The sequence below is a fragment of the Hemitrygon akajei genome, chromosome 4 (genome assembly GCF_048418815.1).
Source record: "Hemitrygon akajei chromosome 4, sHemAka1.3, whole genome shotgun sequence".
In the NCBI taxonomy this organism is placed as follows: domain Eukaryota; kingdom Metazoa; phylum Chordata; class Chondrichthyes; order Myliobatiformes; family Dasyatidae; genus Hemitrygon; species Hemitrygon akajei.
The window spans coordinates 51,395,893-51,419,320 of NC_133127.1; the positions used below are offsets into that span (position 1 = coordinate 51,395,893).

Here is a 23,428-nt window from a genome sequence, read left to right on the forward strand (position 1 = left end):
TTTTACCTTTGTAGTTCCTTAGCTCTACCCACGACAATTCAACACCTGAACCTTTGTCACCCCTTTCTAATGATTTCATTTTTACCAACAGAGCCACGCCACCTCATCTGCCTGTCCCTTTGGTTCAATGCATATCCTTGGATGTTAAGCTCCCAGATGTCATCTTCTTTCAGCCATGTTTCAGTGATGCCCACAACATCATACATGTCAATCTGTAACCGTGCTACAAGTTCATCTACCTTATTCCATTTACAAAGCACATTCAAATTTAACACCTTCAGTCCTGTGCTGACTCTGCGATTTTGTCCGACTTTTACATTGCAACTTATCCTGTTGACTGCAATTTTGCCCTATCATCAGCCTGTCCTTGCTAGCAGTCTCACTACACACCGTCTCTGTTTATAAACTAACTGCCTCATCTTCACCACTATCACTCCAGTTCCCACCATTAGTTTAAATCCTCCCGAATAGCTCTAGCAAACTTGCCTGCAAGGGTATTGGTCCCACTTGGGTTCAGGTGTAATCCGTCCCTTTTTACAGGTCATACCTTCCCCAGAAGAGATACCACTGATTCATAAATCTGAACCATTGCCCCCCACACCTGTTCCTCAGCCACACATCCATCTGCTAAATCATCATGTTCTTAACCTCACTGGCACATGACACAGAGATTACTACCTTGGAGGTTCTGTTTTTAGATAGATAGATAGATAGATAGATAGATAGATAGATACTTTATTCATCCCCATGGGGAAATTCAACTTTTTTCCAATATCCCATACACTTGTTGCAGCAAAACTAATTACATACAATACTTAACTCAGTAAGAAAATATGATATGCATCTAAATCACTATCTCAAAAAGCATTAATAATAGCTTTTAAAAAGTTCTTAAGTCCTGGCGGTAGAATTGTAAAGCCTAATGGCATTGGGGAGTATTGACCTCTTCATCCTGTCTGAGGAGCATTGCATCGATAGTAACCTGTCGCTGAAACTGCTTCTCTGTCTCTGGATGGTGCTATGTAGAGGATGTTCAGAGTTTTCCATAACTGACCGTAGCCTACTCAGCGCCCTTCGCTCAGCTACCGATGTGAAACTCTCCAGTACTTTGCCCACGACAGAGCCCGCCTTCCTTACCAGCTTATTAAGACATGAGGCGTCCCTCTTCTTAATGCTTCCTCCCCAACACGCCACCACAAAGAAGAGGGCGCTCTCCACAACTGACCTATAGAACATCTTCAGCATCTCACTACAGACATTGAATTTCAACTTTCTACCTAGCTCCCTGATATCTCTTTTCAGGGCTCCCTCATCTTTCTTATCTAGGTCATTAGTGCGACTGTGTACCAAGACTTCTGGCTGCTCACCCTCCCCATTTAGAATGCCATGGATCTAGTCTGAAATATCCCTGACCCTGGCACCTGGGAGGCAGCATACCATCCGGGTGTCTCTATTGCACACATAGAAACTCATCTCTGTTCCTCGAATTATGGAATGAATTCAAGAGTTTAGGGTACAGATGTGAAAGTGTGTCTGCTGAATTAAAATCAAGAGACTGGATTTAGAGATCCTTGTGGGGTGGGGTAAAATTATAAAGTTAGAGGTGGTTGCAGAAGGCAGATGTGGTGAACTTATTGACAGATATGAAAGCAAGGTTAAGGATATTTTTAAAAGTTGTGAATTTATAGTATATTGAGGGATAATATTCTGAGGAACCTTGAGCAATTTGAAGTTAAAGCACATGTTCATGTAATGGCCAAATTATACAGTATAATTGTACTTTATTTTCAATGTGGATGATAGAAAAAAATGGAGGGCTGTATAGGAAGGAAGCGTTAGATTGAGCTTAGAGTACGTTATAAGATTGGCACAACATTGTGAGCCAAAGGGTCTGTACTGTAATATTCTATGTTCTTTGAAACAATATGTTATTTTATGAGGTTACATACCTATTTTGGATTGTATTGGGTTCTCTAATATAACCCTGTACAGCTCCTGATGTTTACACAGTTGTGGAAGGTGTGAAGATGAATAATTGGTATAGTGGAAGCTATTTCACTCTTAGTTTGCCATTAGGGAATTCCTGAGCAATAGATGCTTTCAGCACATCTGAGAAGAAGAAAGTGATTCCAATGTTGGTGGAATTTATTTTACCATAGTAACACACACAAAATGCTGGAGGAACTCAGCAAGCCAGGCAGTATCTAGGGAACGAGTACAGTTGGTGTTTCAGGCTGAAACCCTCAGTCCTGCCGAAGGGTTTCGGCGTGAAACATTTACTGTACTCGTTTCCGAGATGCTACCTGGCCTGCTGAGTTTCTCCAACATTTTGTGTGTGTTGCTCGGATTTCCAGCATCTGCAGATTTTCTCTTGTTTGTTATTTATCATAGTGTTTCATATCTCATTAATTGCTATTAATAACACCATTGGCAATACTAAACAACTGCAGATGATCATGCATTGACTTGGAAATGAAACAATCCCAAATATTTTTTAAAATAACAATATCATAATACTTCTAATTTGGTGGTTAAGTAATTACCAACATTGTAATAATGGTGCAACTAGGATTCCAACAATTTTTGTAATATTAAATCAAAGCTGTTAAATTACATTTATTACCCAGTCCCTCCCCCATTCAATTTTAATTCTTGCTTTCCAACACTACCCATTTTGACTGGTATGACATTTCATCTGCAATGAAATTGTTCTAAAACTATTCACGACTTTCCCACCCCTCCAATAACTATTAAGCAATTGTGAAACTTAACCTGTTGTAGCCACATGTAGTAGATTTGTCAGCAATTCCTGGAGCTTGTCTGTGAAATTAAATGATTATGCTTTTAACTCTCTGATTTCTTAGTATTCCATTACTGTATGTAATTATGGGCAAAGAATGTTGACACCTACCTTCTGTATATATATGCAGTGAGCATGATTTCTGCTACATGATATGTAAAGGGAATTCCTGATTTCATGAACATCAATATAACTTCTGGGGTAATGCATTATGAAGTCCCTGTAATACTTCGTGTTATATTCATGAACAAATAATTCACTTTCATAAACCTTTCAATCATAAAGTGTTTTAAATAGTTTTGTAATATTCTTGTTATAGTGATCCAGAATTTAATAATTAATCAGGAGTATTTGTTTGACACGGCTGATTTTTCACAACTTTATGTTATATTGGGACTGTCACACTTTTTGTGAGGGGAGGGTGGATTGGGATGGCAGGGTGGCGGAGGATGGGTGATAGCTCTTACATCCTACAAATATTGAATATCATTTGGAAGGAAATGAAATTATAACAGAAAGTAGCAGCTAGTGAAGTTATAAAAATATTAATGTGTGTGCAATTTACTCATTTGGATTTCAGATATGGTTATTTAGACTAACTAGACTTCATGTCTTTGGCAGTCTTTGAATGGTCTTTTTGTTTTCCTTCTCAGTTTACTTAAGCTTCATCTCTAACTTAATTACATAAGAACAAGAGCCAGTTTATTCAATCATGATTTAACGGTACAAAACTATTCCAAAGCAAATAGTGCAGATTGTAAAATATGTCAGCTTAATCTGGGTTTCAATTCCCTCTTTAATTATTTGGAAGAGCTAGTGACTCTTTGAAAGATTGCAAGAGCAATGAGGAGTTTTGCATAGTTGCAACAGCTTTCCAGCTCCAGCTGGTTTGTCCACAGAATTGATCCAGCCAGCCGGGAAGACAATGGAATTTAGAGTTATTGAGATGTTACATCATGGGAGACCATTCAGTTTATTATCTTCAAGACAGTTGAAAAGGAACTTTTTAACTTAATCCTATCTTCATGTACCAATTCCGTAGCCCCTGCAAGTTGTAGCCTTTCAAGTACATATCAGTTTTACTAATGTGGTGTGGGTTTCTGTGTCTACCGTCCTTTCAGTCTGTTACATACCCCTGGTGGGGGATAAATGTACTCTCCTTCTCCCTGCTAATAGGTTTCCATCATTCACTTCAAACTGTGCTTCTATGTTTTTGGATCCTCTGCTCATGGAACTATTTTCTTTGTATTTTGTTTTAATTCTTTCAATAAGTCTCTCCTTAGCTGACATTTTTATAAAGCAAAAAATCTCATACATCTGATCTTTCCTCATAGCTACACTTTCCTATTCTTAACAAGATCTTTGTAAACCTTGTTTTCTGCCATGGCGAAGACAAAACAGACTTGGAAGTATGATATGAGCTCAGTAGGTCAGGCAGTATCTATGAATGGGAATAAGCAGTTGACACTTCATGAAGGGACTCAGCCCAAAATGTTGATTGTTTATTCCCATCTGTAGATGCTGTCTGACCTGCTGAGCTCCTCCAGCACATTGTGTGTATTGCATCTACGCTACCTCTTGTATGTATGGAAAGATGGTGGGCTACTCTGACTTGCATTTAGTGTCTTGAACTGTAAAGACATCAGACTGTTTCTAGAATGGACCAATAAATTCATTCCATCATTCAATATTCCAGTATTCCCTACCTCAGAATTGGAGGTACCTTCATTTAGGAAGAAATACTAATGGAACACCAAGAATATGCCAGTATGAATTAATATTGCAGGACAATAACTAGTAGCAGGAATTTCGTTATCCAGTTTGTGTTGCAGTCTCCTGTAAGATCGCTATTTTCCTGAAACTTGAATTACCAGATAGACAAGGAACAGAGGGGAATTAAGCATCTACTCCACATCCTCAGTGTAAGAAATTAGGCATGACCCCAATGGCTCTTGGAAATATTAATTGATGTTAGTAGAGAAAACATCTTATCTGGATGTATCATAGTTTAATTTGGCAGCTGCTGTGTCCAAGACTGCAGGAAATTGCAGGGAGTTGGAAATGTAGCCCAGTCCATTATATCATGCAAACTAGCCTGCTTTACACTAATCGTTGTCTGCACTTCCCAACATAAATAAGGAACCCTCCCATCTTAGTCGTTCTCTATTGCCCCTTCTTCCATTGGGCTGATGATACAAAACTTTGAGAGCACACACCACCATAACACAAATACAGCTTTTATTTGACTGTCATTAGATGCTTAGATGCTATAGAATGAGCTCTGATTCTCATGTTCTACTTCACCAACAGTGTATTTGTCTTCCTGCACTGCGCTTTCTCCATTATGGCAACATTATATTCTGCATTCTATTTCCCTTTTATTACCTTGATAAAGTTACATATGGCATGATCTGTCTGGATGGCACTGAAAGCAAAAGTTTTTCCACTGTACCTCAATGCAGGTGGCAAAAATAAACTGATACCAATACTAGCATCCTTCAAAAACACGAAATGCTGGCAGAACTCAGCAGGCCAGACAGCATCTATGGGAGGATGTTTTTTTATTTATTTCCAGCATCTGCAGATTCACTCGTGTTGCCCCACTAGCATCCTTCAGCTGCTTGCCTAATTCTACATACTGTATACCACGATATAGAAGGGGGTCTTTTGGCTCATTGAGTTTATAGCAGCCACTGCCTGTTGCGCCCAACTCTCCCCCCATTTCTCTGAATCTATCCTCCCTCACAGGCCCATGAACTTCTCACCCACCTACACTGGAGGTGATGTACAGGAGTAGTCAATCTACCTTTAGGATGAGGGATGATGCCACAAGCTCTGAGAAGGGAAAATCACGTGTGACAGTGACTATACAGTCTCGATAAACGTAGCACCCGAGGTGAGGATTGAACTTGGTAATGAGATGGTACAGTAGTGCTGGTGCCCAAGAACATGGTCACCTGCCTCAATGACCATTATCCAGTGGATCTGGCATCCACTGTGATGAAGCTTTGAGACGTTGGTTGGTCATGTAGTTTATCAACTCCCGTGTGAGGAGTGACTGGATCGGATCCAAGTTGCCCACCGTCACAACAGCTCAGTTTCAGATGCTATTTCATTGGTTCTTCACAGAGATCTGGAAGATCCGGACAGTAACAATGCATATGTTAGGATGTTCTTCATTGAGTGCTATTCAGCGTTCAACACTGTCATCTCCTTGAAACTCATCATGATGCTCTAAGGCAGGGGTGGCCAACCTTTTACTTTCCATACGTCAATTTATTTATTTATTTTTTAATTAGTTTTTCAAAACATTTTACAAATTAAAAACCCCAAATCCCAATGAGGAGCATTAATACAGTCCATGCGTCAATTTTTTCATGCACAAGTTCAGATGCGCCATACAACTTTTGTACCCGCATTCAATTCTTGTAAAAATATGTTAATATAGACATATTTAGCATTTTTACATGATATATTGATTTAATATAAAACAAGATAAACATTACTTACCTTAATGGGACTTCTAACAAATATATTTTGTCTTCTTTTGATTTCTTCCTTTTTCTTAATCACATATTCTTTCCATAACTCAGACCCAAGCACTAGCTTCAGTTTTCCTTCTTTTTCAGTCTGATGTTGTGTTTTATAGTGTCTATTAAGATTATGTCTTCTATTATGTGAGAAAGTGTTTTCACAAACAATGCACAACGATTTTCCTGATGGACCCACTATAAATAAGAACTCATTTTCCTGCTGTTCATTGAATTCACGCTTGCTATCACTTTCTGCTTTTCTTTTGCTCATTTTCTTTTGCACTGTGATGGGTAACTGAATGTAAAAACAAGGCTTAATTTTTGAAAAAGTGCAAAACTGTGAATGTTCACACAGGACAGACAAAGCACAACTCTGTAGCGCACGAGTGTCAATTGTAAACAGACTGACAAAAACCTGCGACGCACCGCTAGTGCAGACGCCTGGCGCCTCAGGATCAAACAAGTATCAAACGTGTATTGAACAGTTATGGAACGACTGCAGAACAAAAGTCCTTCTTTCCTAGTTAGACTCATTGGACATTTTTTTAAAATTGAAAACAGATTAATCTGAAAGAAGATAACATTTGCCAAAAGGTGTGCACGAAATAATAAAATCGCTAAAAATAATTGCTAAGTTTTAGATTTATTCTCAGTAAAACCTATTTCTAGCTCTAAGCTACTGGAATTCCTGTTATAGATTTTTTTTCTACAAATCGGTTTTTAGTTAATACTTTTTGCATGAGTAGGCTTACTTTTTTATTATTATCACTGGGGTGCAATTCACCACTTTTGGCGCATGTGCCATAGGTTGGCCATCCCTGCTGTAAGGCCTGGGCCTTGGTAATTCCCTGTGCGACTGGATCCTTGATTTCCTCAATGGCAGACTTCATCTTGTATAGATTGTCAGCAACATCTCTTCCACACGTAACTATCAGCACACGTGCACTACAGGACTGTGTGTTTAGTTCCCTACTCTAAGTATAGCTCCAATGCCATATTTAAATTTGCCTATAACATTAATCAGCATACGGGGATGGGGAGATTGAAAATCTGATTGAGTGGTGCAGCAACTGCAACCTCTCACTTAATGTCAGCAAAACCAAAGAGCTGGTTATTGAGTACAGATGGATGAAGCAAAAGGTTTATGAGTCAGCCCTCATTAGGGAATGGAGCTGGAGAGGGACTGTAAGTTTAAATTCTTTGGCATGGATAGGTTCACTCACCACTACTCATCTCTCAGAAGAGTTTCTACTTGCAGTTTGTCTTCTTTTGCACATTAATTATGTACAATTTTCAAAAACTCTATTGTATTTTCCTGTAAATGACTGCAAGAAAATGAATCTTGAAGTAATATATGGTAACATTCAGTATAGGTACTTTGATGAACAAAAGTTACTTTGAACGTTTTGCTGGAGCTGAGACAGCAGCACCACCTGCTGCACAGCTGTGTCACACCATTACCTTTCCCTCAGTTTAGCGGATGCCTTGTGTATAGGTAATTAGTGTAACACATCCTAAATCGACAATCCAACCCTTTAGTTTATTCTTCATGGTTTGATTTTAAGTCTCCCTTAAGAGTTCTGTTTCGGCAGACACATGAAAACTTACCATTTAAAATAAAAGCAGGCTTTTATTTTGAAAGATTTACTTATAAGATTTTCATTAGTCTGGAAGAATTTCATCATATTCAACATGTCTTGGACACTTTTTTTTTGTCTTTTTGGCTCTCTACAAAGATCTCAGTTCTTGATGAGGTAGGAAATGTTTAGTGGCATTTTTAGGAAAATTGGATGTCAGGAAGGTTTGATGGGCTAGCAGGGCTGTCTCTGTCCGCTCTTTCCATGTGTTTGACTTTACCTTCCAAACTTCCTGTTAGGGTGAATTATCTATCTGCTTTGTGAAAGTAATAGTTTCTGACATCCTTTGTTAACTTCCTGGGCACACATTATTTTCTTCCCCATAAATGTTAGAGATTTTAATTAGCCCTGGTGGCAGTACTTTTAATTACTGTAACATTTCCTGTTCAATATGTTCAAAGTACATTATTATCACAGTATGTATACAGTATGCAACCTTGAGATTCACCTTCTTGCAGACAGCCACAAAGCAAAGAAAAACCATAGAACCCATTTAAAGAAACCCCCCACTCAACAAGACTATCAGATGTGTGAAATAAATCATGCAAACAGCAAACAAATAACACAAAACACGGAACATCAAACCCCATGGAGTGCCCACAGTGTGAGTTTCTGAGGCGAGCAAAGCCAGTCCAGGAGCCGGTGGTCACAGCCGCCGAGGTACTCAGGTCAACGTTGTGTTGATGGCTTCAGAACACAGCCACAGATGCAGTGCCATGCTGAAGTGCCACAATCGACCTGCGCAACGAGTAAACTGATTTCAGTACTGAGGATATTAAACATCTAACCACAGCTGAAAGTGAGTCGACAGCCACAAGATACCACGGCGATTGAACCTTGCAGCGTGAATCCCGAAGCTCCTGCACCTTCCACCGGCAGCAGTGACTGGGAGACTGGTCAAACACAGACGGACGGCACTGAATACCCGTTCATATTCCGCTCTCGTCCTCGTCGATTTCAACCTTGTTCGATGCTTTAGTTGGCACAGAGTAATGGAACCAACCACAGATTCATATTCCACCAATAGGGATCATCGCAGCGTACACTCCCATCGATAGCTTTTGTTCCCAGTTCAGCACCGGGTCCAGTTGTGCATCAGTGTGAATGGAAAGAATAGGTTCAGTGCTCGCGAGTGCATAAATGGATGGTGCAGGTGTTGACTTGTGCACATGCATTATAACTTAGAGTTGCTTTGTTGCAACAACAGCTTGGCACTGAGCATTGGCAGCACCAAGGAATTGATTGTAGACTTCAGGAGAACACAAACCAGTGCTCGTTGAAGGGTCAGCAGTGAACAGAGTGTGTGCGGTTTCCAGTTTTTGGGTATCAAATTCTTGGAGGATCTATCCTGAGCCTGACACATCATTGCAGTCATGCCCGTGGCTCAACATCGCTAGGAGTTTGAAGAGAGTTTGAAGAATATGCCATCACAGACTCTTGCGTATTTCTATAGATATACAGTATGGTGGAGAGCATTCTGACTGGTTGTGTCAGCCTGGTGCGGAGGATCACGAGGGTACAAAGCATTATAGACTCTGCCAGCTCCATCATGGGCATAACCCTCCATGCCTTTGATGATATCTTCAGGAGACAGTGCCACAGGAGAACTGAATCCATCATTAAGGACCCTCCCCACCTGGGACCTGCCTCCTCGTTGAGGAGGGAGAAGAGCCTCAAGGTCCATACTCATTGATTTATGAACAGCGTCTTCTCCTCTGCCGTCAGATTTCTGATTTGTCCATTTACACTATTACTTTCTATTACTTGTAATCATTTTCCTTTTTGCACTATTAGTTTATTTTTGTAAAATCTATAGGTCTTCCATGTCTTTGCTTTGTGCTGCTGCTACAACACACTAAACATTATATGTCAGTGGTAACAAGTCTGCTTCTGTGCTTGCACTGTTCATGAGAGTAAAGTGAGATTGCAGTTTGTGAGGTAGCTTAAGCTGAGCTGTGTGAGCAGTAGCAAGGCTGGTGGCAAGAAATGCTCCAGGCAAGGTGGTCTAACTCAGAATAGATTTGCAATTTCTTTAGCCTCAATATGGAAGTATGAATTGATATACTGAAAGTGCTGGGGTTTATCAATTGTTAACAATGGGATCTTTTTAATCCATATTTTGTAATTGCAGAGAAAACAAGCCAAAGAGAGGAGGTATTTGTGTAGCAAACCACACATCACCAATAGATGTTGTTATACTGGCCAATGATGGAGGTTATGCAATGGTGAGAAGAATGAATTGTGTAGTGAACTATCCAAATAGTCCACTTCTACAAGGAGAATCCATTAATTCATTATTTAAAAGTATGCTTGCACTTGTGAATTAATGATTGAAGATGTTTATTTGCTATTTTGGGTGAACTTGCAGCGAGATTTAAAACTTTTGATCCTGTTTACCGTAAGTAGTTTTTGAGTCTCCTTGGAGTCGTAGAGAGCGAGAAAGAGCACTGCACAGAAACAGGTCCTTCAGCCAGTGAGTCCATACTGTACCTCCCATCAACTACTTATTTACACTAATCCCTTGGCAGTCCTATTGATTATTCTTCCCATATCCTCATCAACTCCACTGACATTCTACCCAGCCACCTTTACACCAGGGACAATTTAGAGTGGTCACTTAACCTACCAACTCACACATCACTGGATTGTGGGGGGAAACACACACAGTCACAGAGAGAGTGCGCAAGCTCCACACAGACATAGCTGGGGCCAGGTCTGAACCACAGTCAGCTTAACTACCTAGTGGCATAATAACATGTTGGTAATTTTAATTGTGTTTTCATACTCATGTAATTTTGTAATTTTTGGTGTTTATTTTCTTTGTTAAGATGTTGACATTGAAAGATTATTTAACTGTGTAAGGTTAAAATGTCCCATTTCTGAACAGGTTGGACAAGTGCATGGAGGACTGATGGGAATTATTCAGAGATCCATAGTCAAAGCTTGTCCACACATCTGGTTTGAACGTTCCGAAATGAAAGATCGCCAAATTGTATTAAAAAGGTTAGATTTAGTCACTGTTATCTCCAGTAATCTCCACAGATTTTCCATCTGTGTCCAGCAATCCAGGAAGTGACTGAAGAAGTCAGTGGAGAAGAACTGGAAAAATGTCAACAAACTGGTTTGTAATTACTGATTAAGGCGTTCACTAAATGTTGATTTAGTGTTGCAGAATGTTTGTTAGTTGAAATTGTTGGATGCAACTTTAATTTCCTAGCTTTTGGGTAGTACCTTGTGTGTTAATGTAATAAGGTTTTTTCTGAGGATATTGGTTATGGCTCAAGAGTTGTCTCAGTCAGAAGCTCGATGCTTCAGGATCCTCTCCAGAGAACATACCACAAACGCTGGAAATTTGAAATAAAAAGCATGCTATGTAGCTTTTTTGGAGAGATGAGTTAATGTACATGCAGTGTAGCAGGTTTTTACAGGTGTTGTTGGTTGGTTATGAAACAGTTCTATAACTAACCAACTTTGAATTAGCTTTGTATTGGTTATGGTTGCAGTTTAATTCAAGAAGTGGAACTTTGGAAAGTTACTCAAGTCTGATGTGCCAATAACTGAAAGTCATGACTAATCTACAGTCTATTCCAAGTCCTCCAACCTGATTTGGTTCTGTATCAAAAAGGATGTCAATCTCAGTGAACCTCAGCTGGATTTTGCAGATTTCGGCTATTCCCTTTGTGAGGTGCTTCCTGGCAACCCCCGTGAATATCTTGTATTTAATTTTGATTTTGCCCATCTACATTATTAAACACTTTAGCTGGACACTTTTTAAAATCACATACTCAAGGGAATAGAGAGTCCTGCTACATCCTCTTCTCATTAGCTAATTGAATTTTATTAGCTCAGTTTCTGCCATTGAAGAGTCCTTTTCTGGAAACTCAGCAAGGCATAATGCTAAGCTGTTACTTTTCCTCTTGTGTTATAGCATTGAGGCTTCCTGTTGCTGTGTGGTTGGTTCTTTGTACCTTTTAACCTTGAAATTGATGTTGCTTACTCCAGGCACTTGCAGAGCTCAGAATATGATTGTCAAGAGCCATTACTCCCCTGGACTAGCTTTCACGACTCTTCACTCCTATTTATGCTACCCTACTGAGACAGAACTCCTTTGGTGCTAATGACCACACCTTCTCCCTGATGTGTCAGTGTACCTGTTCTGTTAATTTGTTGTCCATTCATCTGTGTTCTTCACAATTACAGTGTACATAGAACTCTTTATTATTGAGGATAGTGATTGAGGAAGATGAGTTGGGGTTGCTGAAATGTCCTTGGCACTCTTGGATTTTGGAGCATTTAATTATTCTAATAAAAGGGCATCATTTTGAAGCATAAGATTGTTTCCGTCTATCTAACAATTTCATTTGGTTGTCAAGTCTTTGTTGAATTATGTCAGCTACATAAGGCAATTAATTACTTTGCATGGTAGAATCAGATTTGTTTCTTTGAGGCAACGAATAATTCAAATTCACATGCAATAAATAGCAGGAGATCTGAATACAGATTAGTAAAATAACTTGATCAGAATTTCCATGTGTGATGAAGCTTCTCTTCTTTCAGACTAGGTGATCATGCTGCAGATAAGACAAAGCTACCAATATTAATATTCCCTGAGGGTAAGGAAATTTTTACCATTTGCTTCTTTATGGTCAGAAAGTTTCCTAAAAAGTATTAAAAATGGCATTTGAATTTATCATTTAAAAATGGTCCCTATTCCAGAGGTAGATTTTCACTCTCAGTAAAAATTTTTAAGAAGCTTGTTGATGTTTGGAATTGGAATGCCTCTCATCATTGCTGGATTTGTGGACCCAACATCTGATGTTACCTGAGTAATTCTGTGCTGAACTTGATTCAATATCCAAATAAAATTTCTATGCCAATATGTTAATGAAGTAGTCTAAATGCAAAAACAGTAGATGCTGGAAATTGAAAATAAAAGCAGAAAATGCTGGAAAAGCACAGCAGGTCAAGCAGCATCTATGGAAAGAGGAAATGAGTTAATGTTTTGGGTTGAGGCCTTTCATCACAACTGGACGAAGTTGAAAATAAAGCAAGTTTTAAGTCGAAGAAAAAGTTAGTGGGACAAGGAAAACAAAAGGTAGGATCTCTGATGTGTTACGAAAGACAGATTGATAATAAATGGTGCAGTTGATTGAAAATTCTCCTTTCTATACTTTTGCATTGGAGCTCAGTATTAGCTCAAAGAACACCATCTCAATTTTTGATTTGGCATACTATAGCATTCAGAACTCAACATGAATTCATGATTTCTAATTTTTCCATGTTCTGACATTTGTCATAAACCTAAAAGATAAATCCATTTTCTCTCCCTACAGACCCAATGATTATTTCTAGCATTTACTACTTATACTTCAAAGTTATTAAAATACTTTCACAATAAATACTTCTGTTAGGTGGAATAAATTGCATTGCAATAAATGGGACTTTGTAATATCAAGAGGATATTGGACATTGAGCACAAATGTATTGTTCGAAGTTGAACGGGATGGGTCGGAGATTCTACTGAAGGATGAGTTGAGTAAAATTGCATTGTACATTCAACAGGATTGGATTGAGTTTATGCTGGACACCGTGTCATGATGTGAATGGAGCAAATCCAGGCCCTATAGTGATTGGCAGTAATCACATAACAGCTTGTCTTCTAATTGTGGAATATGAAACTTTCTTTCAGGTACCTGCATAAACAATACCTCAGTTATGATGTTTAAGAAGGGAAGCTTTGAGATAGGAGCCACTATCTATCCCGTTGCAATCAAGGTAAATTGAGAAAGGTTTTCCCAAGTCTGACTGTTACCTGTTTCAATCTTTCATATGTTTTATCTTTGGGATAAGCAATGTTCAGAGTGATTAAGAGTGCATTTTGTGCCAAAGTCAAGAGGAAAGATCTGGTACGATAAATATAGGACATGTTCTAGATGTGTGCTATATTTCTGTTCATTTACAAAGGCACTTAACACCTTATTGCAAGTTTTATTTAGTTTTTTACTTTCAGTTTCCCAACAAGCAAAATAACTGGATTAATGCCTGCTGCCCTTAATTCTCTTAATCCTTTAAAGGGTATGTACTCCTAATAGTTATACGTGTATTTTATTTTCTGTTTCGCATTTGTTTCCTATATTGAATCATTTAATTTACAGCTCCTAATGGAAACATTAGGAGCCACAAAGCAGAAAGCACATGATAGAATCTATAGTTTTTTTAGCCATTACTTTGAAGGAGCTACCAATTAGTCCCAATTGCCTTGCTGTTTAAATTTGTAACCAGTATTTTTCCATTAGTTGTATTAGTTGTAGATCATAGCCATGTATCATGTTAAGAGAAGTCTCTTCATGTCACCACACTTTTGCCTTTATGTTGAATGACTTTTCCTTCCTATCTGTGTTAGCAGTTTCCTCTTATTAATCCATAAAGACTCCTCATTAGGAAGTGATACCAAGTACGATTTTCATTTGTCATCAAATATTGAAATAATATTCTGTGTTTAAGGTCTATATTGTTTTCCTTTTCCACCCCTTCCCCTCCCATATGTTATTAAGATTACAGCATGTCTGGACAAAAAACAGAAAAGGCTGCTTGCAAAAACAGGCTAATTAGTCTGATGGCAATGTGTAAGATTTGGAGCCTTAAAGTCAATTATTGTAATTGCCCCCTAGAGTATTGACTGCATTATTGAGGGTTATTGTTTATTGTGTTGCAGTATGACCCTCAGTTTGGTGATCCCTTTTGGAACAGCAGTAAATATGGAATGGTGAGCTACCTGCTCCAAATGATGAGCAGTTGGGCTATTGTCTGCAATGTATGGTACATGCCTCCAATGACTAGACAGGTATGTGACTGGTTTGTAACCGATTGCATTATGTGGCTTTGCAGATGCACAGCAACACCCAATGTAAGCTTTATATAAGGGAGATTTGGACTGAGACACCCTGCGCCAATCCAGATGAAGGATCTTGACCCAAAATATCAGCTGTCCATTTCCCTCCAGGGATGCTGCCTGACCTGATGAATTCCTCTAGCTTTTTGTCTGTTACTTCAGATTCCAGCATCTGAAACATCTTGTGATTCCAGAGAACAAAGATTGTTGAACCAGAGAAAAATTGTAATGTATTGCCTATTTTAAAACCATGTATTTTCCCTTCATATTTAGATTTTTCTTCAGTAAAGTAATGAATCTTGTATGAAGGAGAAAGGTAGAACTGGTTGGAGAATTGAATTTCTTCTCTGGTACAGGCTGGGGGTCACAGTGCCACATTTGACAGTGTGATGTAATTACAATGTGATATTTATATAGTTAATTCCTATTACAAAGAAATTTATGATGGGGAAAAGAAATGACAAAGAAAGTATGTATAACTTTCAGGCATGTTTTGGTTATATAGATAAAGTGTAAAATTACAATGGTTTATCTATAACTTTTCATTGTTAGAGGCACAAGGAATATACAGGCCCTTCCCAACTTATGAATAACTGGGAGACTGGCCTGGCTGGCTGCTGCAGGGCTGTAAGCATCTTCTGCCACCTGGGAACTCAGTTTGTGGTTTTTATTCTGGACTCGTGAAATGTTTGGGTTACAATCCACGGAGATAGAACTTTGTTCTAACCTAGGGGATAACCTGTAAGCCATAAGAAATGGGAATAAAATTTGAATTTTTTCCAACTCCATTCTCCCAACTTCTCCCTGTAAACTCCCCCCCCCCCCCCACCACACCAATCAAGAACCTATCACTGCTTTAAATGTACCCAATGACTTGTTCTCCACAGCCCTCTGTGGCAATGTCCCACAAATTCACCACTCTCTGGCTGGCAAAATTCTTCCTCAGCTCGGTTTTAAAGGAATGTGCCTTTATTCTACTCTTAGATTTGAGACTCTCCCACTAATGGAAACATCCTTTCTACATCCACTCTATCCAGGCCTTTCAAATCTTTTTGTTGGGTTGATTATAGAGTAATGACCTCTTCACTTATTAACAGCCCCTTTGTGACACTCTCTTTGTTAAAGTTACCCAGTAGTTCAAACAGTCAGGACAGTCAGGTGTGTGGATCTTGGGTAAGAGGTAGAAACAAGCAATGCAGGGTAAGGGAACTGAGCTTGGTGGAAGTGTATGGGACTTCTCCAGAGTGAACGAGGTTTGTAATGGGGTTGGAGATAAAGCCAGTGATGTATTGGGTTGAGTTCACTATTCTCTGTATCCGCCTGCATTCCTGCAAATTCAGTTTGCACCAGACCATGGCACAACCAGTTAGGTCACTTTCAAAAAATACATCTGTAGAGGTTTATTAGTGTTCAGTGACAAGCCAATCTTCTTCAGCTTTCTAAGAAAGTAAAAGTGCTGACATGCCTTTCTTATGAATGCATCTGTGTGCTGGATCTAGGGTAGGTTTTCTGATATGTTCTGTTACGAACCCCGTAACTGGGTCACTTACCAGCAAAGATAGAGAGGTCCGTTGAAGTCTGATGGTACTATTTTTTAACAGTATTTATTGATAAAAAGACACAAAATAATATCAATGCAAACATACAGATAATATACTTCGTCAATACTAACTCTAAAAGCGTGGGTATAATAATAATCAATAAGAAATAGCTCTATCATTGTCTAGGGGATACTGCATTGTCCGATGGAAATATAAAAGTCACTGTCATTCAAGCTGCAGCTCTTTGGGTTTAAGAGAGACGGTTTAAACTTGCCCAGGTCTTTTATGATGCCAGTCCTTTGAGTCGGGGGAGTTGGTTTCCCCGTTGCTAGCTGAAAGCCGTTTTCTGTGGTTCCAGCCACCAGTCCCAAGCAACTGAACTGAACTTCAAATGGCTTCCCGCTATTACGGGATCGCTAGCGTTTCTTCTGGTGCATCTGAGGGGGCTGTTCCTACAGACCCTCTTTTATCCTGACTCACAGGGTTGTAGATGTCAATCAGGTTGGGGTGATGCCATCTCTTTCTCACCCAGCCCACTTTTGCCTGAGGGCGTTCACATAGCATAGCATCTCAATCCACAAATGTGTCTCCAAGAGACAATGGCCATGTCCCGTAGCTTTACATCGCCGGGGAACGAGGCATTCTGCACGTCTCTCTCTCATTTCCTGGGTCCCCTGACACAACCCAATAGTGATCTTGCGATTCTCACAAAGGAGGGGGCTGCAGGCATAACAGTTCACACTAAAGAGTTTGAATCTGCTCTCCCTCTCCACTGCTAATCCCCTAGGGCACACTGGCGCTCCTTTCCCTTCCTGACATATTTGGTGACAGCAAATCTGGATTTAATTCCCTCATCAATAATTAGCTGGCAAGTAATCTCTCTTCCTCAAAGTCAACAAGACAAAGGAGATGGTTATCGATTTCAGACTTGCACCTCCCACATTGGCGGCACAGTAGTTTCAAGCTTCTGGGAGTGCAGAACCTTTCATAGTCCCGGAGCACATCGTGCACAATCAGGAACACCTCTACTTTCTGAGGAGGCTGACTACGCACATCCACACTCATGTCCTTCTACTGATACACATTAGAAAGCATTCTAACAGGCTGCAACACCTAACGATACGGAAACTGCACTGCGGCAGACAGGAAGACTCCACAATAGGTAGGCAAAGCTGTCCGGCGAATCCCCGGCACCACCCTACTCATCATCAAAGACTTTTCCACAGCGAGGTGCCAGAAGAGGGCCAGTAGCATCACAATGGTCCCCGCGTGGTATTATTTGTGCCACTGCCATCAGGGAGGAGGTTACTTAACGTCTATGCCAGGTCTACAGTACTTAAAATCAGTAACCTACCATCCCTACTTGATCGGTTCCTGTCAGAGTCACCTTGTGTACAGACACTCCTGTGCCTAGCATCATTTTATGGACATACAATTAATCTATGTAAATAAGCTGTCTTATATTTATTATCTAATTGAGTTTTCATTTGTGCTGCAATGGATCTGGAGTAACAATTTTTCCATTCTCCTTTACAATTGTGCATAGGAAATGACGTTAAATTAAATAATAGTTTATTTGAGGGATTCCGTGGTGTAGACAAGTTGAGGAGAATGGAACAGATAAACGTGTCATTGTTTGTGTTGTAGTGACTGCCCAGGTAAGGAGATGGTGGATTTGTTTAAGGGTGACCGGGTCTCAAACCAGAATTAAGAAATATTTTGTGAGTAAGAAATATTCTGTGCAGAAGAGGAATTGAAATTTCTCAGAGGACATTTTGACACTTCAGTTGTGGTCCAAGAGGCTGACGAGGTTAAGAATGTAAGAGTATTGCCTTGGTTTCAGATCCGGTAGTTTTTTTTTAAACAGACATGGATGTGTACAGGTTTAGATTGAATGTGGTTGTTTCAGGGTGAGTGATTCATCTGGAGTTACTGTTTGGTTAGTTGTAGACTCTTGAGTTTGCAAGATTGAGAGATAATCTCATTGAGGTGACTACATTGGTGACCCCGAAGTTCCAGACGGCATCTGGAACCAGCGACTCTGCAACCAACCATGAATCTGAGCAATTCGCACAGCGCAGTCGCTCTGAAGCTCCCGACTTTCTGGGCCACTCAGCCCCACGTTCGGTTCGAGCAGGCTGAGGCCCAGTTCAATATCAGAGACATTACAGCCGACGCTACGCGGTATTACTACATGGTCAGCACGCTCGACCAGGAGACGGCAGGCTGGATCATTGACTTCCTACGCCAGCCACTAATGGAGGACAGGTACACTAAGCTTAAGGTGCTCCTCATCCGTACCTTTGGACTCTCTCGCCGTGTACGGGCCGTGCGGCTCTTACACATGGACTGCCTGGGCGACCGCACGCCATCCGAATTCATGAATGATATGCTGGCGCTCATGGACAGCCATGAGCCGTGCCTTTTATTTGAACAGCTGTTCCTCGAGCAAATACCAGAGGGCATTCGCCTCCTCCTCGAACATGGACACTCATAATGCGGTCCCAGGCCCGGAACTCACCGCTGCAAATGGCACCAGTATTCGGACGTACGGCCTGCGAACTATTGCACTGCATTTCGGGTCCAGTCGTTTCACTTGGACTTTCAGGTTGGCAGTGGTGTCACAGCCACTACTAGGGGCAGACTTCCTATGAGCCATCTGCCTCCTGGTCGACTTGAAAGGCCGGCGTTTGGTCCACGCCAAGACGTTCCAGACTTTCCAGCTCGGAGAAGCCAAGCTACCGGCCCTCCACCTGGATTCCGTGACCCTCTCGGGTAACAAATTCACCAGGGTGTTGGCGGAATTCCCCTCCATAGTCACCCCGCAGTTCTCCACGGCGGACCCCAAGCACGGCGTGCAGCACCACATCTTCATGCAAGTACTGCCGCTGCACGCCTGAGCTCGCAGGCTCCCACCCGACAAGCTCCACCTCGCCAAGGAGGAGTTCCGTAAGATGGAAGAGATGGGGATCGTATGCCACTCAGACAGCCCGTGGACATCCTTGCTGCACGTGGTGCCCAAGTCCGCAGGAGGATGGAGGCCCTGCGGAGATTATAGAATGCTCAACGACACCACAACCGCCAACAGATACCCGGTACTCCACATCCAGGACTTCACAGCAACCTGCACGGAGCAACCAACTTTTCCAAAATCGACCTGGTCAGGGGATACTATCAGATCCCAGTGCACCCTGACGACGTGCCCAAGACAGCCCTCATCACCCTGCTCAGCTTGTTCGAATTCCTGAGGATGCCTTTCGGTCTCAAGAATGCAGCCCAAACTTTCCAAAGGCTCATGGACTCAGTGGGACGCGGCCTGGATTTCATTTTCATTTACTTGGATGATATCCTGGTGGCCAGCAGTTCGCACCAAGAGCACGTGGCAAATTTGCGCCAGCTCTGCCAACGCCTGAGCGACCACGGACTGGCAATCAATCTGGCGAAGTGCCAGTTCGTGCTGATGGAGATCGACTTCTTGGGCCACAGGGTCAACCGACATGGTGCAGTTCCCCTACGGACAAGGTCCAGGCCATCCGCCAGTTCCCCAAGCCCAGCACGGTCAAGGGCCTGCAGGAGTTCGTAGGGATGGTCAACTTTTATCATTGGTTTGTGCCGGCGGCGGCCCACATCATGAGACCCTTGTTCAGCCTGATGGCCGGCAAGACCAAAGAAGTGGCATGGGACGTGGAGTCCACGGAGGCGTTCGAGCAGACCAAGGAGGCGCTGGCGAAGGCGGCCCTCCTAGTGCACCCGAGAGTCGATGTACCCATGGCACTCACAGTCAACGCTTCCAACACAGCAGTTGGCGGAGTCCTGGAGCAGCTCGTCGAGGACCAGTGGCGACCACTCGCTTTCTTCAGCCGGCACCTACATTCACCAGAGGTGAAGTACAGCGCCTATGACAGAAAGTTGCTAGCGCTGTACCTGGCTGTCCGGCATTTCCGGTACTTCCTCGAGGGAAGGGAGTTCACCGTGTGTACGGACCACAAGCCCCTCACCTTTGCATTGGCCAAGCTATCAGACCCATGGTTGGCTCAGCAACAGAGGCACCCGTCCTTTATTTCAGAATTCACCACGGACGTCCGCCACATTGCAGGGAAGAACAATGTTGTTGCCGACACACTGTCTTGCCCCTGCCTCCACTCCGTAGGCATATCGTCCTCAGGAATAGACTACGCAGCACTGGCGGAAGCACAGCGGTCGGACACCGAGATCCTGGCTTACCGCACCGCCGTTTCAGGGCTCCAGTCGGAGGAGTGGATCGACTCCTGTGCGACGTGTCTACTGGCAAACCCTGACCCGTGGTACCAGCAGCATGGAGGCACCGGGTGTTCGACACGCTGCACGACCAGGCCCACCCGTCCATCCAGGCGTCCATCAGGCTGGTATCAGATAGATTCATCAGGCACAGTTTGTGCAAACAGGTCGGACACTGGGCCAGGACCTGCGTACACTGCCAGACCGCCAAAGTCCAGCGGCACGTGAAGGCTCCCCTCCAGCAGTTCCAGCCGATGCACAGGAGGTTCCAACACATCCACGTGGACATCGTCGGCCCCCTGCCAGTCTCCCGGGGCGCCAGGTATACCTTTACCATGGTAGACAGGTTCACCAGATGCCCGGAAGCCATACCGCTCGCAGACACGTCCACTGAGTCCTGCGTCAGGGTGCTCATTGCAAACTGGATCGCCAGGTTCATCCTCCCAACGGACATCACCTCCGACAGAGGGGCGCAGTTCAAGTCTGGTTTGTGGACAGCACTGGCACAGCTCCTGGGCACCCAGCTGCATCACACCACAGCGTACCATCCCCAGTCCAATGGTTTGGCAGAGCAATTCCACCGGCATCTTGTCGGCCCTGATGGCGCGCCTCAGGGGCCCCAACTGGTCAGACGAGCTTCCCTGGATCCTACTGGGAATCTGCACAGCCCCCAAGGAGGACCCGGACACCTCCTTGGCGGAATTGGTCTACGGCGCCCCCCTGACGGTCCCGGGCGAGTTCGTACCAGAGGCCCAAGGTTCGGACAAAACTCCAGCAGTGGTGCTAACGAGGCTGCGGGACAAGGTAGGGACCCTAGCACCGGTCCCGACCTCCAGGCATGGTCCCACGCCATCCTTCACCCCTAAAGACCTCCAAGACTGTGAGTATGCTTTTATTCACAGGGGCATGCACAGGTCACCTCTACAACAGCGGTACGAGGGACCCTTCAAGGTGATCCGGCACAACGGAACCACGTGTGTCGTGGAGGTGGGTGGCCGGGAAGAGACTTTTACAGTGGACAGCCTCAAACTGGCACACTTGGACATTGAGCAACCAGTGAGGGTACCTGCACTGCGCCGGTGAGGCTGGTCACCCAGGCAAGCCACACAGACTGGGGGCTCCACTCCCCCGATGGATGTTTCTGAGGTGGTGTGGCGGTCCACACACGCGGGACTCGAACTGCCATCGGGAGCCACAGGCAGATACGTGGCCCGCTTGGGGCGGACCTTCCGGGGACGGGCTGACGTCACATCTGCCCTGCTGGTCGCAGGGACCCATGGGAGGGGAGATATAAGCACGCGAGTTTGAATCAGTAAAGGCATTCCGAGTTCAGGTCTCTCTGCCTCCGTGTGTTTCTTTAGTAGCGCTTTGCACGTGACCACACCCTCATGAATTCGGCTGAGTTACTTTTTGACCCATGGCTCAATACAATTCCTATTTAAATATCTAACCAGGATAATAAAAAAAGAACTCATTGTTCTTAAATAATTACCAAACCCAGACTTTGCTCCACTGTGGCTTTCCCAGAGCTAGTGGTTTTCATGATCTAACTGAGAGGAGAGGGAGGGAGATACAGTGAACTTGTTTGGTATTTGCCATGTGTAACGCAAGCCAGTGTCACACTGTGATAGGTGAAATCCTCCACTCTGTATGTTGGGGGTGGCCACATAAAGCTTGTTCATGAGGAGATGAGAATGTCTGGTTCCAGACTGCAGAGGTAAGAACCTTTCAGGATTGCTCATGCGCCAACTTGTACTAAACCCAAGAAAGCATAAAGAGCAGCAAGGCTTGGAGACTGTGAAGAATATCACAAAAAGGCTGTAATTGTTGGTCATGATACTTTTTTTTGTAGAAGAGAATACTAAAGGGAATCCAATAGAAATATCCAAAATTATGATGTTTAATGGGGTAAACATTGAGGTACATTGCTGTGGATTTTAATTGATATTATGTAATAAATGGGAGATTCAAGAGGAACTTTGTTATAATGAAAATGGGCAGAATGTGAATACTTACTTGAGACAAATGCCATGCTAGTTATATCCATGAGGGAGGATTCTCTCTGTGGTTTGATGCTTTGGGTGAGAAGGGACTTGTCTGAAGCAGAGGAAAACAAATCAAGCTGCTGGTGCTGGAATCTGAAACAAAAACAGAAATTCAGGAAGAACTTGCTCAGCCAAGCAGCCTCTCACCCTACCTCCTGTGTGGACACCGTTTCATTTTCCCCATGTCCTTGTCTGCATTGTATTTGTCCCAATAGTCAGGCTTTTGCTCTGCAGCCTCTCAGTTTCCCCCTCCTTACTGAAACATGGCTCCCCCTCAGTCAGAGTGGACATCATTTGTATTTCCCCCTTTTCTTGCTCGTCTCCTCCCACTCACTGATCCTGGTATAGTTCAAGGATAGTGTTCCCTTGGCACGCATCAATTCACTTCTTCCTTTCCAATCACCTAGGGACCGAACCAATTATGCCAGATGTAGCAGTGATTCATTGCATTCTCGTGTAGTGCATTTAATGTTCACAGTGTGGTCTCCTCTAGATCGGAGTAAACATCCGCACTCAGTCTCCGAGTGTGATCCTGAGCTTCATTTTGCAAGCTACTTTAATTATCTGTCCAGCTCCAATTCTGAACTGTCCATCTGTGCACAACTCTACTAGTTCAGTTTGCGAATGACCCAGCACAATCCTAATCACTAGTTTCATGGCACTGTGAACCCTTTGATCAATTGTATTAAAATGGACTTTGTTTTCTTTCTACAGGTGTTCTTT

The 23,428-nt window shown here is 42.6% G+C and overlaps 1 protein-coding gene across 10 annotated transcripts in view; it reads left to right on the top strand.

Moving 5' to 3' along the window:
* gpat3 (glycerol-3-phosphate acyltransferase 3) overlaps nt 1-23,428 on the top strand; it is a 64,971-nt gene that overhangs the window by 33,824 nt on the left and 7,719 nt on the right. For all 10 annotated transcript variants that reach the window (XM_073042587.1, XM_073042592.1, XM_073042589.1 and 7 more), the window contains exons 7-11: nt 10,102-10,195; nt 10,858-10,973; nt 12,528-12,583; nt 13,660-13,745; nt 14,686-14,814. In XM_073042587.1, the coding sequence (XP_072898688.1) occupies nt 10,102-10,195; nt 10,858-10,973; nt 12,528-12,583; nt 13,660-13,745; nt 14,686-14,814 (481 nt within the window). The remainder of the gene's footprint in view (nt 1-10,101; nt 10,196-10,857; nt 10,974-12,527; nt 12,584-13,659; nt 13,746-14,685; nt 14,815-23,428) is intronic.